Source organism: Ctenopharyngodon idella, chromosome 17, assembly GCF_019924925.1.
Source record: "Ctenopharyngodon idella isolate HZGC_01 chromosome 17, HZGC01, whole genome shotgun sequence".
NCBI classification, from domain to species: Eukaryota; Metazoa; Chordata; class Actinopteri; order Cypriniformes; family Xenocyprididae; genus Ctenopharyngodon; species Ctenopharyngodon idella.
In genome coordinates, this window is record NC_067236.1 from 33521507 (window position 1) to 33538915 (window position 17409).

The 17409-nt window shown below is 35.8% G+C and overlaps 1 protein-coding gene and 1 long non-coding RNA gene across 5 annotated transcripts in view; one reads left to right on the forward strand and one right to left on the reverse strand.

Moving 5' to 3' along the window:
- Window positions 1-17409, reverse strand: part of ttll5 (tubulin tyrosine ligase-like family, member 5) — a 120133-nt gene that overhangs the window by 55463 nt on the left and 47261 nt on the right. The window contains exons 18-27 of one of the 4 annotated variants that reach the window (XM_051866899.1): window positions 15043-15105; window positions 14802-14822; window positions 14591-14718; window positions 12161-12335; window positions 6742-6859; window positions 3426-3572; window positions 2255-2349; window positions 2024-2136; window positions 1010-1621; window positions 667-854 (exon numbers count right to left, since the gene is read on the reverse strand). In XM_051866899.1, coding sequence (XP_051722859.1) covers window positions 667-854; window positions 1010-1621; window positions 2024-2136; window positions 2255-2349; window positions 3426-3572; window positions 6742-6859; window positions 12161-12335; window positions 14591-14718; window positions 14802-14822; window positions 15043-15105 — 1660 coding nt within the window. Of the gene's footprint in view, window positions 1-666; window positions 867-1009; window positions 1625-2023; window positions 2137-2254; window positions 2350-3425; window positions 3573-6741; window positions 6860-12160; window positions 12336-14590; window positions 14719-14801; window positions 14823-15042; window positions 15106-17409 lie in introns of all 4 variants that reach the window. The other 3 variants (XM_051866897.1, XM_051866898.1, XM_051866896.1) reach the window with 3 other exon arrangements.
- Window positions 12413-17044, forward strand: LOC127498064 (uncharacterized). The gene is made up of 3 exons (XR_007925805.1): window positions 12413-12964; window positions 16511-16614; window positions 16993-17044. It is a non-coding gene; the product is annotated as an uncharacterized LOC127498064 (long non-coding RNA).

The window sequence follows — 17409 nt, forward strand, 5'->3', positions numbered from 1 at the left end:
AACCCACATAAACTCTACAGAATCTATAGCTAGAAAATGACATAATAATAATAATAATACAGGCACTTGGTCTTTTAGTGGAACATGAGAGAATTCTTATACACTACTGTTCAAAAGTTGAGTAAAATGTAAAATGTTTTTGAAAAAAGTCTCTTCTGCTCACTAAGACTGCATTATTTGATCAAAAATACAGTAAAAACAGTGAAATATTATTCCAGTGTAAATCAGCTGTTTTCTATGTGAATATATAGTAAAGTGTAATTTATTTCTGTGATCAAAGCTGAATTTTCAGCATCATTACTCCAGTCTTCAGTGTCACATGATCCTTCACAAATCAAGAAACATTTATGATTATTATCAATGTTGAAAACAGTTATGCTGCTTCAGATTTTTGTGGAAACCGTCATACATTTTATTTTTCAGGATTCTTTGATGAATAGAAAGTTCAAAAGAACAGTATTTATTAAAAATAGAATCTTTTGTAACATTATACATTTCTTTACTGTCACTTTTGATCAATTTAATGCATCCTTGCCAAATATATATATATATATATATATATATATATTTTTTTTTATAGACCCCAAACTTTAATATACATATTAATTTACACTCCAAATGAAGTTTGCTATGGAGCTTGCATGTCTTGTGTCAATCATAACTCACATGTTGTGTGAGGAGGCTGATGTGACTGGACGTGCTGTACTGGCGAGCCGCCTGCTTCTCCACTAGTTTGCGCAGAGCGGATACGATGGCCTGCTGGTTGGACTGAGCCTGAGCCGACAGCGAGTCCTTCTCTTTCAGCACACCAGCAGAACCAGGCCTGGACTTACTCAGACTGGGTTTCTGACTCCCTGTGGAACAGACTGTAAATCAAACAAAGATAAAAATGATTTGGAAAATAGGACTGCTAAGAAATGCACATCATATTTAGTGAGAAAGTGTTAAACAGGCACCCCAAAATGAGTAAGAAAGTGTTACCAATCTTTAGAGTGTTTAAATAAATTACCGTGTCCTGCAGAGCACGGGCGTGACGATCTCTGGTTGGACACCAGCACGGCTTTAGGCATGAAGGTGTTTGCACAGGTAGGATGGATCTGTCGAGGCGTTTCTTGGGCGATCGTTGGTCCAGTAGTCTGGTTGCGTGCAGAGGCCCACGTGGCGCACGGAGACGGAGGTGTGGCCAGTGGATGTGGTGGCGGCTGGACGTAAGGCGGCGGTTCTGGTGCTGGCGGTGGGAGGCAGTGCTGTAAGACAATCTGTTCACAGTCTAAAGCTGGAGCGAACGTCGTTTTTGACAGCGCTTTCCTGTTTCTGACAACAGAAGTGTGAGTCTTGCTTGTCTCGTCTCGCGACACTCTTGATTCAGTCTCAGCGGCAGTAGAAGCATTGGGTGGCACTTCGATAACGGCGCCGTCTCCACTTTGCCTTTTGTTTCTGATGTGTCCATTTTGCAATGAGTTGCATTTGCTTTTGCTCCTGCTACAGTTTTCCGTGCTTTGGGTTGCATTATTTTGGCCCTGGTCTCCTGTTAGAGTCATGGTACTGTCCGTTATTTGGGTCTTGCTGATTGCATCTGCATTCTCTAAACCACCAGAGGTGCCCATGTTGAGACATGCAGCTGCTTCATGAAAAAGACAGTAAATGAGTGTGTTATTAGCAGTTAATTATTACATCCTAAATAACAAACATCTTTCACACACCTGGATAGTGGTGTAGGACACAGAAAAATAACAGTATATGGGAGCCAAGGAGTAAAAATGGCAGAATCTGAGAGGTTTCTGTCTCTCCATTGAAAGTCCAGGTAAATAAAACGTAGAAGACCCACAAAAGGTCATAAAAATATCTTAAATTGTGTTTCAAAGTCGACATGAGGGTGAGTAAATGATGACAGAATTTTCATTTTTGGGTGATCTATCCCTATAAGACCACCATCTGTTAATGAAACATGTATTGTGTCATACTTCACGCGTGGCTGATGAGATGGCATGTGCCGTGTAAAACATGAGGAAATGTCACTCACTCTCATCGCTGTTTCTCTTGACTCTGCTGCTGTGACACTTTGTGCCCAGAAACACACTGGCAGACTTATTCTTCTGAGTGTAGAATGTAAGGACTTCCTCTAAGTCACTTTCACTGGAAGAAAAGGCAAAAATGGCCACTGAAAAACCACTGGCTGAAGCTACAGTCAGTGTGCAACTCATTCCCCTTATTTGTCCTAGTAAAGGACTGTGCTGAAGATGTGTTCACCAACCTCGCCTCCAGAATAAACTCCTGGAAAACACTGGAGTTGATGCAGCGATCTTCATCTGGAATCTTGTCCAAACTCTCCACCATTTGCTTGGTTTCCTGAGGGTTATTAAACAACGTTGACAAAGAGGGTGTGTATTGCATTTGTTTTATTTTATAAGGTCCACTTATAATGTTAGTACCATTTTGTTTTACACTGTGATTAACTCCTCACAGAGATTTAACCAGAAGCACCACATATATGGTCAGTCTAATCTTAAGGCCTTCGCGATGTTAATTTGCAAAGATCTTGAGTTTTTGTTGAAGGGTGCGTCCGTGGCGGCCTGACAAAGTCTGATGTTTCGCCATGAAAGGGGAATCACATTTTTGAGGGCCTAAACGTGCTCAAAAACTCATGAAACTTTGCACACGCGTCAGAAGTGGTGAAAATTTACATCTGATATGGGTTTCAGAATTACGTGTGGCAAAATGGCTCGATGGCGCCACCTACAAAATTTCAATGAAGTGCCCCTCGTGCTACATTTCATGTACAGGTATGATATTCGGTAGACACATCTAACAGTCCAATACCTACAGAAAAGTCTCTTGGAGCGAAATCTGAAAACCAACAGGAAGTCAGATATTTTGAATTTTCTTTGCAAAATTTGTCCAGTTTTTGCCATTTCCAGACGTACTTTAACGAACTCCTCCTAGAGCTTTAATCAGATCAACATCATATTTGGTCAGTCTAATCTAAAGGCCTTTGTGACATTAAATTGCGAAGATCTAGAGTTTTCGCTGAAGGCGTGTCCATGGCGGCCTGACAAAGTTCAATGTTTCGCAATGAAACAGGAAGTTGTTGCAACTCGGGCATATAATGTCTGATCTGACTCAAACTTCACATGTTCGATAATAGTCCTGGCCTGAAGACATCTACATGACAATATTTAGTTACAGTCATAGCGCCACCTGTTGGCAGAAGGAACTTTGGCACTTTAAAATGACTTTGCCATAATTCTCCTGAAATTACTCACTTACATGCAAGTCACCCACTGTTCACAGTTTTCCTAAGGCCAACGGGTGGCGGTGAGCCCGGGTGCGAGGGCCCTTTCATCGCTGCTTGCAGCTTTAATTTGAAATTGTTACTTTATTTTATTCATTGCTTCATTGTATTGTCGGCCGGCTGATGCACACACCTCATTATAGAGATGTATGAAGTTGCCCAGCTGATGGGAGAGGATGCGCTGACGGTCCTGTAGGCCGAGCTGAGGGCTGGGCACCTCCATACACATGTCCTGATGCAGGTTACTGCTGGCTCTCTGCAGAAAGCGAACAACCAGCTCCTGCAGAATCACACACAGTCAACAGCACAAACACGTTACACACTCACATTAATACATGCACATATTAAGTTCAGTGTTTCCATTATAAACACGTCAGTGAGCAGGACCAGATGTCTCAATTTGACCTCAAATGCATTATGATTTCTACAGATGAAAACGCTGTAATTTAGGTATTTGGTAGATCGCTTTGATATACAATTGTGTGCTGCTATTATAAAGCAAACCTGAATCATGAGGTTGTGATAGATTAGTTGGTGAAGATATGGGCTGGTAAATGTGAAGGTTGATGGATCCCCATTACCACTGCATCCCTGAACCAGAAACCTTCATAGGGCGATTGCGATTGCATTGTTTTCAATTGTTGATTGATATACATGCCAGATGATGTATATCGACCAACTCTCAAATCTTGTTTGCGGGTTTGTTTTTAAAGGTGTAGCAATAATGAAATTTAGAAGCTGCAGTGGAGAGGAAGATTAACAGGGAATAACGACTTACATTTTGTTCTGTTCCTAACACAAAACTATAAAATGACTCATATACACTACTGATCAACAGTTTGGAATAATTAAATTTTTTTAGTGTTTCATTTCTAAAAGATCATGTGACACTGAAGACTGGAGTAATGGCGGCTGAAAATTCAGCTTTGCATCAGAGGAATAAATTACATTTTCAAAAATATTTAAGTAGCAAACAGTTCATTTAAATTAATATTTCACAATGTTTCTGTTTTTGCTATATTTTTGATCAAATAAAAGCAGCCTCGGTGTGCAAAAGAGACTTTTTTAAATCATTAAAAAAATCATTTTGAATAATTTAGTGTTAACGATATCATATCACAAGAATGCTTTTATAGTGTTTATTTAATTATTTATTTATTTGCCCTTTTTGGGGACTGACATTACAAACTCACTGTACGGAAAAGGGAAACTTAGGGCTGCTGGATTATGGCAAAAATCATAACCATGGTTATTTTGGTCAATACTAAAATCACGATTATTGGTGGGTGATATGATCAAAGTCTTATTTCAAGATATGAGTAATTTCAAATATCAGTGAAATTTCACAATTATCGATACTTCAGCAAAAACTAATACTAGGTTAATTAATGTAAGTAAAACGTCCTCAAAACAGCTACAGAAGACAAGTAAACTGTCAGCAATACAATAAGAACAAAGAAACTAATTAAAAACAAAAGCGACAAAAAATACAACAGAACAAAAATATAAATTAAATAAACAGGTGTTTTAGGTGTTTCAGGAAGATGTACTAACAGATAAGTAATAGCCTACAACAGAAATTCAATAAAGTAATCAAATGTAAAATAACACTGCTGTATACATTAAATATAGACTAATCCGGTAACACTTTAGTATAGGGAACACATATAAACTATTAACTACAACTTTCCCCCTCAATAAACTCCTTATTTACTGCTTATTGATAGTTAGTAAGGTAGTTGTTAAGTTTAGGTATTGGGTAGGATTAAGAATGTAGAATAAGGTCATGCAGAATAAGTCATTAATATGTGCTTAATAAGTACTAATAAATAGCCAATATTCTAGTAATATGCATGCTAATAAGCAACTAGTTAAAAGACCCTAAAATAAAGTCTTACCACTAATCCTTATTAAAACTACAAAAGGTATTCATTCAAGAGCAGTGAGTGATTTTCTCTTTTTCTTTTGTTGTTTGATTAACAATAATGACTGCAGCATGTTTATCATTAGGCTGCTATCACTTTAAGAGCTGCACGGATCCAATATACTGTTACACACGTGTTTTCTTTCTCAGTGTTCACATTCACTTAAGACAAAAACTGACTGTGTTTATGAGGATACTCGCCAAAATGGCATTTCGATATATGTGTGTAGTAGGTTATTTGACCATTTAGACGCGTGTCTGAAGCCCACAGTACACTTCGCTTATGCACATTCCGCCCCGTCTCGCCGTTTTTGTGTGTGTCCCTTTAAATGCAAATGAGCTGCTGCTCCCCGGCCCCTTTCCATAAGAGGGCAGAGCTTTAACAGCTCACACTTCGGTCGCTCAACAACAACAAAGCTGGAGAATCTCACGCAGCCAAAATGAGGATTGTCAGTAACGGTGTTCAGCCTTACATTGTTCAAACCGGAGTCGACACTGATGGAGAGACTCAGGAAGAAGTTACAACTTTTAGAATGAAACTGGACGTTTCTGAATGGTTAGTGGATAAATTTATGTAGTTGCTGTGGAGTTGATTCAACTCATCCACTAGCATGTGCCGTCATGTTAATCTTTTGTGCAAATCCAGCATTGAATTGACCCTCGTTTGTGAAGCAGTCCGGTGTAAAATGGCAGCATCAACAACACTTTACTACAACAACTCTTCCTCTTCTCTAAAGCAGCCCAACATGGCCTCACCCCCTTTGTTGTGTGTTCTTAGGGGCGGGGTTTATGTAAATTTTAGGGTCAGTGATGTCACTAACCCAAGAAGAAGCTCGTTGTAGTCCCTACCAGCCATTTGTTGTAGTCCTTAAAAAGTGATTTCTGTAAAAGAAAATATCTCCCTTTGCATTGAACTTTGAGCGTCGTAACTTTGCAGATGTTGTTTATGCTCAAACATTAAAAAAGTGAAATCATAATCAAGGACCTCTTTAAGTTTGGCTTGGGAAGAAATGAAAGCGCACCTCTGAGAAGGAAAAGGAGGTGGGCTGGAGGGAATGCAGCAGCTGCACAATAATCATTTTACCTCGATTATCTTGTTTTCGTAATCGATTAATTACGAATAATTGCACAGCCCTAGGCCAACTTGAATGTTATTTTATGTTTTACAGAAGAAAGTCTTTTTTTCATGGTGTGGGTCAAACTGACTGTAATTGGATTCAGTACAATTCACCAAAAACCACTCTATGAGGTAAAAACAGTAAATCTTTAACATTAATAGTTCTAATACATTATAATAAACTATAAATAAATTAATGAACATTCCAAAACAAATCAGAATGTTGAAAAATTGGATGCATGTTCATTAATCTAAATGAAAAAAAAAAAAAAAAAATCACTAAATATTAAGAAAAACATCATAGGTTAACCAGTATTTCTGACAACTCAAAAATCAGTTGTCAAAGACTTACATTTGTCAGTTTCTATATGTGAAACAGATATTTCAATAAATGAAGACATGGTGTACCATCTGATCGTGCTCCTTCTGTGTCCAGGCCGGGCTTCTGACGGCTCTGCTCTCGGACAGCAGGCGCAGCTGCACACGGTGCAGGTAAGAAGAGAAGGCCATACGTGCTTGAACTTTACTGCAGGAGGAGAAACAAGAGAGCATAAAAGAGCAGAAGAAACTAAGAGGATGCAAAAGCCAAGAAAAAAAAATCTTTTATTCCAAAACAATATGTAAAGGAAACTATAATTAAACCATTTGTAGCTTGATTCCTCTGAGAATATAACACTGTGATTCTGTGATCTGGCCGACCTACGGAAAACATTTCATTATTGTTTGCCATTTTGGAATTACACACTTCAGCTTTAAGGTCTCCATCTTGTAAACCTGTTGTTTGGGTCCACTTTGAAGACTATTAGCTAAATTAGAGCATTCTGGGAAATTAACTGTTTAATCACCATGGGCCATAAAATGAGTCACATTTATTAAGTAAAATGAAATGCATATAAATATAATACAATTTCAGAAAAGTAATGATTATTATTATCTTTTGTTGTTGGAGACAAACCACGTGTTATGGGTCAGTCATAATGAAAAAATATATATTACTAAACTACACAGCAGTTATAAAACTGTATTTGTAGTAATTAATTTCTTTGTCTTGCACCAATGAGTTTTGTGGCTGAAAATGCAATAAGACACCATTTTACACTGTACACAATAAAACACCAACACTCATGCTTTATAAAGATAGTGAGAGTGTGATACAACAATCTCTTATATAATCATAATATGTATATGATCATACTATCAAAATGACTATGTATCAAAAAAGATCATGTCTGTTTGAACCAGTTTTAAATATAACACTGATCAACACTGTCACATGCTGATTCTTCTATGCGGCTGTCAATATATTTAACCCTGTAAAGCCTGACATATGAAATAATAGTCAGAAAAATCTAGATTTTTTAAATGAATTGTTTATTGAACCTTTAGACAAAATATATTAAAAAAAGTTTGCATGTGTGTTTTTTATTGAGTATCATATTTTTTTTTTTTTTATGGTTTTATATAGTGAGAATATGGAGGCTCAAACTGAGCAAAAATATTAAATTCGGTGCAGATGCAGATATTTATAATCATATTTGACACTCATGATTTTTCTATAAAATGATGTCTGGATAATCAAGTAAAGCGAAGCTGCTTCAGTCCAGTTGAAATATTACTAACAATATCAAAGTTATTCTTACATTTACTTGATAAAATCAGTACAGATTTCACAGCAGAAAGACACGTGAAGCACGAGCTGAAGGAGGACGTTTGTACAGTTATACTAAAAGATCTTGATAAACTTGATAAAAAAGTCTAAACTATCGATCAGATGACAGAAGGACTGTAGGAAATTGTGTGCGACAGGTTTATCAGATCATGTTCATCATTTAGAGACCTTAGAAATTTGTATCAAAGATGATATAGTAGCTTTATAGGGTTAAACAACAATAAAAACACATTGTTAAAGCTTGTATGTTATTGTAAGTTGGTGAAATATTTAAAAAGTAACATTTCAGTCCAGAATTTCGGCCAATAATTTTAATTTTGGCCCATCACCATTTCTACTGGTGTCTACCAAGTCTACTTCCTGAACTTAAAATTCGGATTACATTTCATCATCTTGTTTGCTACCTCAATTCAAACTTGATTTGAATTCAATGGCTTTCTCAATACAACTCTGAATGGTACACAACCCTAGTAAAAGATGGCACCATGACAAACACACACAAAAAGCCTTTTTAAAAACATAAATTGTGCATGTGTACTTATGGCAGGTTGTTTTGGCAAACGGATGTGCACCTCAGCACTATGTTACTGCACACACAACAACATAAGAAATGCCCTCCACACTGCTCCAACAACCATGAACTATTTACATGCTCCAAATGACGAGAAGATAAGGAAGGAAAGTGCGACGAAACGGAAAAGAAATGTTTCGGAAAAAGCCGTCACACGTAAACAATGATATACTGTACTGTAACGGCCCCGGTCCCGTCTCGGCCCTGGCAGGCGCAAAGGAATTTCTACAAACTCAGACATGTCATTATAATTCCTTGCTCAAATTACAATTCAGGCTCTTGGACTGCGAGTCGAGAGGAAACTGGAATCTTTATTGCACTTTGGACAGGAGTATGTAATATTCATTAATGTCAGCGTATGAAAAGAGCAGGTCTAAATATTTTTGTAGGGCTATTGCATAACGTGAAGGGGGAGGGAATATGTTTCAACTGCTTCCAGGACTCCTGCAAAATGTTAAACAAAGGAAAGACAGTCTGACTCCAGCAATTAGGCGGCCAATAAGAGCAAGCCGTTCTACACCGAGGTCAGGGTTGACGTGCCGGATTGGCCAGCGCAGGAGGAATCCACTTCCTGTGTGAATTAGACTGTGAGGAGTCAGTGAAAGTAGCGCTGGATGAAAAGGACACCACGGCGCGGCCAGAGCTTCAGACTCGCTTTAAGCAGATGCAAATGTGTGTGTGTCTGAGGTTGAGAATGGAGAACCGATTCCATCTCTTCAACAAAACTCTCCTGCACGAGCACTGAATCTGCAGCGCCACGGCGAGAGAAACGACGTGTTATCTTAGGTGCAACTGAATGCGATGAGAAAAAAAATACAGTTATAATGAATAGACAATACATCTGTTTATTGCGTCGTCCTTGTTGTTTTCATGCAAAAAACAAAGCACAACCAGAGGGTGATTTAAAGATAAATAACTCTTATGATTCAGTTCTCTTCATTGAAAAGTCAAAAAGATTCACGGGTCAGTCAGTAAGTCATGAGTTTAAGGCTGAAGTCATACACACTACCAGTCAAAAGTTTGGAAACATTACTATTTTTAATGTTTTTGAACGAAGTCTCTTATGCTCATTAAGGCTGCATTTATTTCATAATAAATACAGAAAAAACAATAATATTGTGAAATATTTTTACAATTTAAAATTATGGTTTTCTATTTTAATATACTTTAAAATATAATTTATTTCTGTGATCAAAGCTGAATTTTCAGCATCTTTAGTGTCACATGATCCTTCAGAAATCATTGAAATATACTGATTTATTATCAATGTTGGAAACAGTTGTGCTGCTTAATATTATTTTATAACCTGTGATACTTTTTCAGGATTCTTTGATGAATAAAAGTTAAAAAATATCAGCATTTATTTAAAATAGAAACCTTTTGTAACAATATACACCACCGTTCAAAAGTTTGGGGTCAGTGATTTTTTTCTTTCTTTTTTTGAAAGAAATTAATACTTTTATTCAGCACGGATGTGTTAAATTGATAGAAAGTGATAGTAAAGATTTATATTGTTAGAAAAGATTTATATTTTGAATAAATGCTGTTCTTTTTAACCTTTTATTCATCAATGAATCCTGAAAAAAGTATCACAGCTTCCAACAAAATATTACTGTTAATAAACTGTTTCCTACATTGATGATAACTGAGTATCAAATCATCATATTAGAATGATTTCTGAAGGATCATGTGACACTGAAGACTGGAGTAATGATGCTGAAAATTCAGCTTTGATCACAGAAATAAATTATATTTTAAAGTATATTAAAATAAAAAAAACATAATTTTAAATTGTAAAAATATTTCACAATATTACTGTTTTTTCTGTATTTATTATGAAATAAATACAGCCTTGATGAGCATAAGAGACTTCGTTCAAAAACATTAAAAATAGTAATGTTTCCAAACTTTTGACTGGTAGTGTAACTGATAAAAAGGTACCCTTTTATCCATTTGAAAGGAATAGTTCACCCAAAAATGAAAATTGTCACCTTCATGTGGCTCCAAACCTGTATGACTTTTTCTTCTTTGGAACATAAAAGATATTTTGAGAATAGTTTGTCTCCATGCAATGGTCACCAAAATTGTTTGGTTAGCAATATTCATCTTTGGAATGACATGAGGGAGAGTACATGATGACAGAATGATCATTTTTTGAGGCGCTTGTATTTCTGGACTGGTTTCTACACCACAGCTGACAGTTCAGGTACTATTTGGGTTTTGAATATTATTAAAGTAGTTTATTTTGAGTTTGAAAACCATTGTGCATCACTTTAAGAGCCATAATGAGAGTGATAATGGATAATTTACATCAGATCTTGAAATGAATTATGCAAAGATTGTATCGGTCACTGAGTATGTATTCAGGAATATACGTCCTTCATTTAAATATAAGTTAAGTAATTGGCTGCTTGTTAATCAACAATGCCAACACTGATGATGCTTTTTATAAATATTCTCCATAACGAGACTATATTAAAATTATATTTTATAACATTTTTACTTCCTCAATTTTTGTCTTGTTTTCCAGCACAAATATCTAAACATTCTTAAATCAAGATACATATACTGGAGAAGCAAAATGACTGAAGATAAAGTCTTGTTTTCTAAAAAATGTATCAAAATGAAGTCTGTTTAATCTTAAAAAAATCTGCCAGTGGGGTCAGAAAAATAAACTTAATTCGAAGGAAAACAAGATTATTTTTCTGACCACATTGGCAGATATTTATTCTCGTTTTAAGCAAACACTTAGAAAACAAGACTTACTTTCTTGTCATTTTGTTTCTCAAATAAATGTATCTTGACTTAAGAATGTTTAGACATTTGTACTGGAAATCAAGACAAATAAAAAACGAAGAAGAACATTTTTAGCAGTGTTGTGTTGTGTAACATCATATAGAACATGAGGCAAACTTCTGCTGATGAAAATTAGTCAAAATTGGGTACATTTACATTTATTTAGATGTTTAATGATGTACATAAATAAATGTCTTTTGAATAATGCTTAAATGGTTTAATATGTATTATTTTGATTATGTACTTCCTCATTTCATTGCAGTGTGCTTACAGAGAGGTTCACTCTTCTGAAATGTCTGATATTTATTTGAATGATTTTATCATGTCTTTTTTACACAAACAGGTTTATCTACAAGACAACTATTCCAGCAGATTAAAAAAGTTTAAAGTTCTTAAGAAAAGCAATGCGAAAAGTTGCAAAAATCAAACCCGTTGCAGATATGCAGTCAAGAGGGCAAGATGGTACAGTACGGCTGCTGATTTTATCAAACTCAAATGCTTTCTAAAGAAATCCACAACATTTATCTCTCGGCATGCTAAAAAAAGTTGTAGAATTTACTTTGAAACTATTTTTACTCAGAAACTGCTAGTAAATTTCACAAAAAATTAAAACAAAATTTTGAAGTAGAAAGACTGAAACGGTTTTTCCTTGTAAAACAATTTCCTATAATCTGTTTTATTTACAACTTAAATTTTTTTTTGTTTTTTTACAGTGCACAGAAAATGAGCAAAAATTTTAGATTCTGTAAGGGGCCAACTCATTACCCATAATTCTGTGTGTCCACACTGACCTGAGGTCCCATCCCTGCTGGAGAATGTGGAGCAGATTGACTCTGGGTTGTTGTTCCAGCGCAGTGTTTGTGTAGAGGTCACCGGCTGAATGTGTGCGAGATGATTTCAGCTCCGTCTCTCCCTCCAGCCCGTCCTCATCCTCACTGGTGTGAGGGGATTGAGAGGGTTTGAGGCCTAAAAACACACATCAGATATTGCAAATGAGCTCTTTTAAATATTACACCAGTCGTTGGTAGTTCAGGGATATAACCTTGACATTAAGCATAAAAAACGTGCTAGCTGATGCTCTATCTAGAGTGTAGCTTGGTAAGTCTGTTTGAGATAAACATGACATGTTTATTCTTATGGGGTGGAGTGTTACGTCCCATGTTATTATTTGTTTTGGGAATGGTATTTTGTTTGTTTGTTTTCTTCCCTCTTCTTTTTTTCTCTGTCTTTACTTTCGTTTCAGCAGGGTGATGCGGGTACCTGAGTGGTCAAATCTTTTGCAAATCACCATGACGCGTGGTGACGACAACGCGCGGCTTCACCAATGAGGGCGCCCTAGTTGATTATTAAAGAGCGCAGCTGTGCAGGAAGCGGGAGCTCTCTGGCACGCCACACATTCTGTTGTTGTTTGGTGATTGACTCGCGTGCTTGTTTTGCCCTGTACCATCCTTGTGTTTGATACCTGTTGGTTAAGTCTGTGTTCTTTGATAAGTCAGTGTTTAACAGCCCGTTCGATCTTTTCTCTTTGGTGTTTCTCGCCGTTTCTGTTATCTGGTTGATAAACCGACATTACTAAATGGGGAAAGAGATAACAGGTAAGACATTGCGTGATATACATGTGCCACACTGAGTTGTCAATTTTTGTATAGAACACTAGTTTAGTGACACGTGCCACTTTTTGTATTTTTGGTTTATAGTAAGAGTAGTTTATTTAGGGCGTCTTTGACGCTGAAGATTTTTTTTTTTTTGTTTAATGTTCACAATTTTTTGTGAATATTGATGGTTGAGTTAGATTAGAAGTTTTGTTTTCTGCTTTCTTTGATTTGGCATAGTCTCGTTCTTTTCTCTTTTCCCCGTTCTTTTGTGAATTATTTTTTATTTTTTATTATATTTTCTATTTATCTAGCTGAAATTTTTCCAAAATCCAAACAATTATAATCCAAACGAAGAGTGAAATAACTTTAAACTATTTTAATATTTATTAAGTGAATTTTATTCAAACTGTCAATGAGTTTCCATCATTTCCTACAAGACCAAAATGTAAAATTTTATCACAAGGTAATGTTCATACCAAGCAGACATTAGTGTCAGAGCTTGGGATGAAATATGAGACATGAAATATGTGATGTGTGAAGAAAATAAAGTAAAATCAAGGTAAACATCACCTATGAACAAGTGATATATCTAGCTGTAATTTGTCAAATTATAGAAAAAGTGAGAAAATTTAATTTAATTGTATGTATTTAGAAAACACTAGGGTAACACTTTAGTATAGGGAACACATATTCACTATTAACTATGACTTTTCCCTCAATAAACTCCTAATTTACTTCGTATTATTAGTTAGTACGGTAGCTGGTAATTTTAGTTATTGGGTAAGATTTGTAAGTATTAATTAAAGTATTAATAAAAGCCAATATTCTAGTAATATGCATGATAATAAGCAACTAGTTAATAGTGAGAATTGGAACTAAACTAAAGTGTTACCAATGCTAGCTATATAATTGGACACATAAGTTTAAAAAAAATTAATTAATTTCCACCATAGAATTAATGGTGATTTGAGATGTGGTGGAAACTGTGTTCATGATAAGTCAGAGAAAATAAAATAAAGAATTCTCCTGTGATCTTTGTATATCAAATGCTGGACATTAGCAAACAAATTAAACAATATGTTGAGTCTGGATAATATCTTCTTAAACTGGACACAGTAAAACATGTCAGTCCTGCTTTATCTTTACTAACATTTAAATTTGATTCAATGCATTTGTGTACATACATGTTTTTACATTGTACTCATATTTTAAAAATACCTGCATGTAATTACAGCTGTAATTAGTACCTGTAATGACATCTATAATTACACCGTTGACCTTCCCTTAACCCACCCTTAAACCGAACCACACCACTAAACCTGTACTAACCTTACCTGTATCCACCTCAATAGCAGCAAAAGTGTTTCGCAATACAACATCAACACAATAAGTATGCTGTACACAACATTATTATTATTATTATTATTTTTAAGTACATAGTAGTTAAAGACACTTAATATAAAGAGTGACCACTGTGTGCACATGATCTTCTGTTAATGTTCCCAGCTCAGGTGAAAACTACACAGATCTCAAACAGTACATGAAATGACAGGTATCCTGCAACTCAAACGCTATTTAGAAATCTAATCCCATCTGAATCCTTCTACACACATCATGCAAACGCACCTGCTCGTCTTCTTCCGCTGCGCCTCTGCTTTCGTGCCTCCAGAGTGAGTAGCTTTCTTTCGTATTGGACTACATGATGTGTGTAAAAGACCCCCAACACCAGAGGTACATTATCATTCACCCTGTTCCTGTGGAGTAAAACACGGCAAACCTGATTTTTCTTACTGTTTGTGTTTGATTGCATTTAAGGGTTGAAACTGCAGATACTAACCTTGAGCGGGAGGTCACAGATCTGAGAAACAAAGAGCAACAGATGATTTTAAAACCATTACTTGGCACACATAAACTTGGCCATATTGGAGTCTTATTTAAGAAATATAGGCACTTTTTAAGAGCATAATAGGCCTTTGTATCACATACATGAAATATCAACAACAACAAAAAAAAAAACCCTTAAGCTGAAGATTCCATAAATAGATGACGATCTTTCCAACCGCAGCAGAAAGGCTCACCTTCCATGGAAAAGTTTATTCGCCAACATGGCGTTCATAGATGTCTTGTATTCCAGATAACCACTAAAAGAGAGATACAGAGAGAGAGAGAAACTAATTACAGACAGATTAATTACACAACAAGTCCTAACACATTCTGCGGTAAACAATCAGTCAGAGGTTTCAGAGGTGAGTCTTATGGAAATGAGAAGGATAAACAAGATGCTTCTTGCACTTTTCAATTATGTAAAAACAGAAATGTGAAAACAATGTCTGTTAGCTTTACTCAAGAACTGCTCTGGATGTTTATGGCCCGACACACGTAATGATTGGTCAGATGCTTTATGGTGTTTGGTCGACCGTTTGGCCAACTGGCTCTCCAAAAGAGCGCATCGGTCATGCTTGAGCAACATTACTATGCTCTGTTATTAGCTGCTTCATCACTAACTGGCTAATGGTGCGACCGTGGTGCGAATTACAAAATTATGAGGTGATGAACATTAAATGCTGAACATTAAATGACTGCAACATTTTTCCAGACCTAGCTCAAACAAGCATTTAAAAAGCTTTAGCTGTTTTCCTATGTCAGTTAATAATATATTTCAGGTGAAGTAAATGTTTATTCAAGACATAAATGTCTCTTTCAGTCAAGCGGTTTCAACACTATCCTATTATAGCTTATGAGTGACTATTAAAGCGTCTTTGGGCAGTGAGAATGAAGTGTTCACACTGGGATGGGGTAGCACTTGGGTCAATGATAAATAAGGATGTCCAAGATGATGAAAAAAATCTTGGTTTAGAACCCAAGCTCTTAGAAATATTCAACAAACCTGCTCTAGTAATCTCTGTATTTGTGTTTGCTTCCATTTTCAACAAGTTTTGATTAACTGACATCGGTTATATAATGGTAAAAAAGTACTGAATAATTATTATTCTGAGTTGCAATCATGCTTTTTGAATATTTTAATAAAGTGACAACTGACAACTAATTAGTGGAGAAACTGCTTCAAACATTAAACCAGCAGACCAGTCACATTGCAGCATCTCAAATGTTGGTTTGGTGGTTCTGAAATGCCTGAGCCAAAGTCTGTCATCAGAATGATTTGGTTTAATTCAGTGTTGTCAATAATTTTAGTTTCACTTAATGATAGTAACCTATAACCTGTGCTGTAGATCTGGATGCCAAAAAAGAGTGTGACACCACTGACCTGTTGTTATCCATATATAACATGGAAAATCTTTCTAGCCGGCACATATTTTCTGATTTTCATTCACAAACGTCATGTTCAGTGATTATAATCATTTTATAACCCATGTCCCCAGGCCATCTATACTCAGAAACGGATCATTTTCCTGGACCACACTGTCCAATCAGAAGTGCAGAGCACATGCATGAGTGAAGGGAATGATATACGCACGACTTGGCATTGCTGAAATCTAATTTTCATTGCCTATCTAACATATTCATGCATAACCTCCCAACTCAAAGAAGAAAGACGGACGCTGGCACTGATTGCCCTGGTATAAGCACATCTGGTTTGATCTAACGGAGGGTGATCCCTGTAACCTGCTCACAGATGTTTCCTATCACAAGTAAGTGGCGTAACAGCGCACCTAAATATCATTTCATTCTACTGCATTTATGCTAACATCCCTACTACACTGAAAACAGGTGTAGGATTTACTTTGGAACAATTTTCACTTAGAAATTGAGTAAATTTCACAAATAATTGCAAAGAAACAATACGAAATCTAAGTAGAAAGACTGAAATAGTATTTTCATGTAAAACATACTCAAATAATCTTTATTTACAACTTCGAAAAACCTTTCAAGTTTATTTATTTAGGTTTATTTCTCAAAGAAATTAGAGAATGATAATGACTGACACACCAAATTAGAGTCTGTTAACTCAGATAAACCACTGCGTCTCCCACTAAATATGAGCATTCATTTTTATTTTTCTAACGCAGTCTCACAGAGGTCATCCCTTCTGCCTTGTGCCGTTACATGGACAAAACAAAAGACTTCAGATGATGCCAGCGGATTTGCTTTGCTGAACTAGTGAGGTGTGATCATTTTTATAGATTATTATTATTTTGAATTCATTTTTATTTGTATTTTTTTATATATATATATTCTTTAATTTTAAAGTTTTAGTAATTTTGTTGTGTTTTTTTTTTAAAGTTTTTATTAATTTTTATTTCAATTTTAGTTATTTCAGTGTATCATGTCAAACTAAATGAAAATGAGACATTTTATTTCAAGTAATGAAACTTAATGGTTTTAGTTTTAGTTAACTACTAGGGATGCAACGATACCGATACCAGTATCGGTATCGGCCCAACACCAAGCTCATGTACTTGTACTCATAAAAATACCCCCGATAC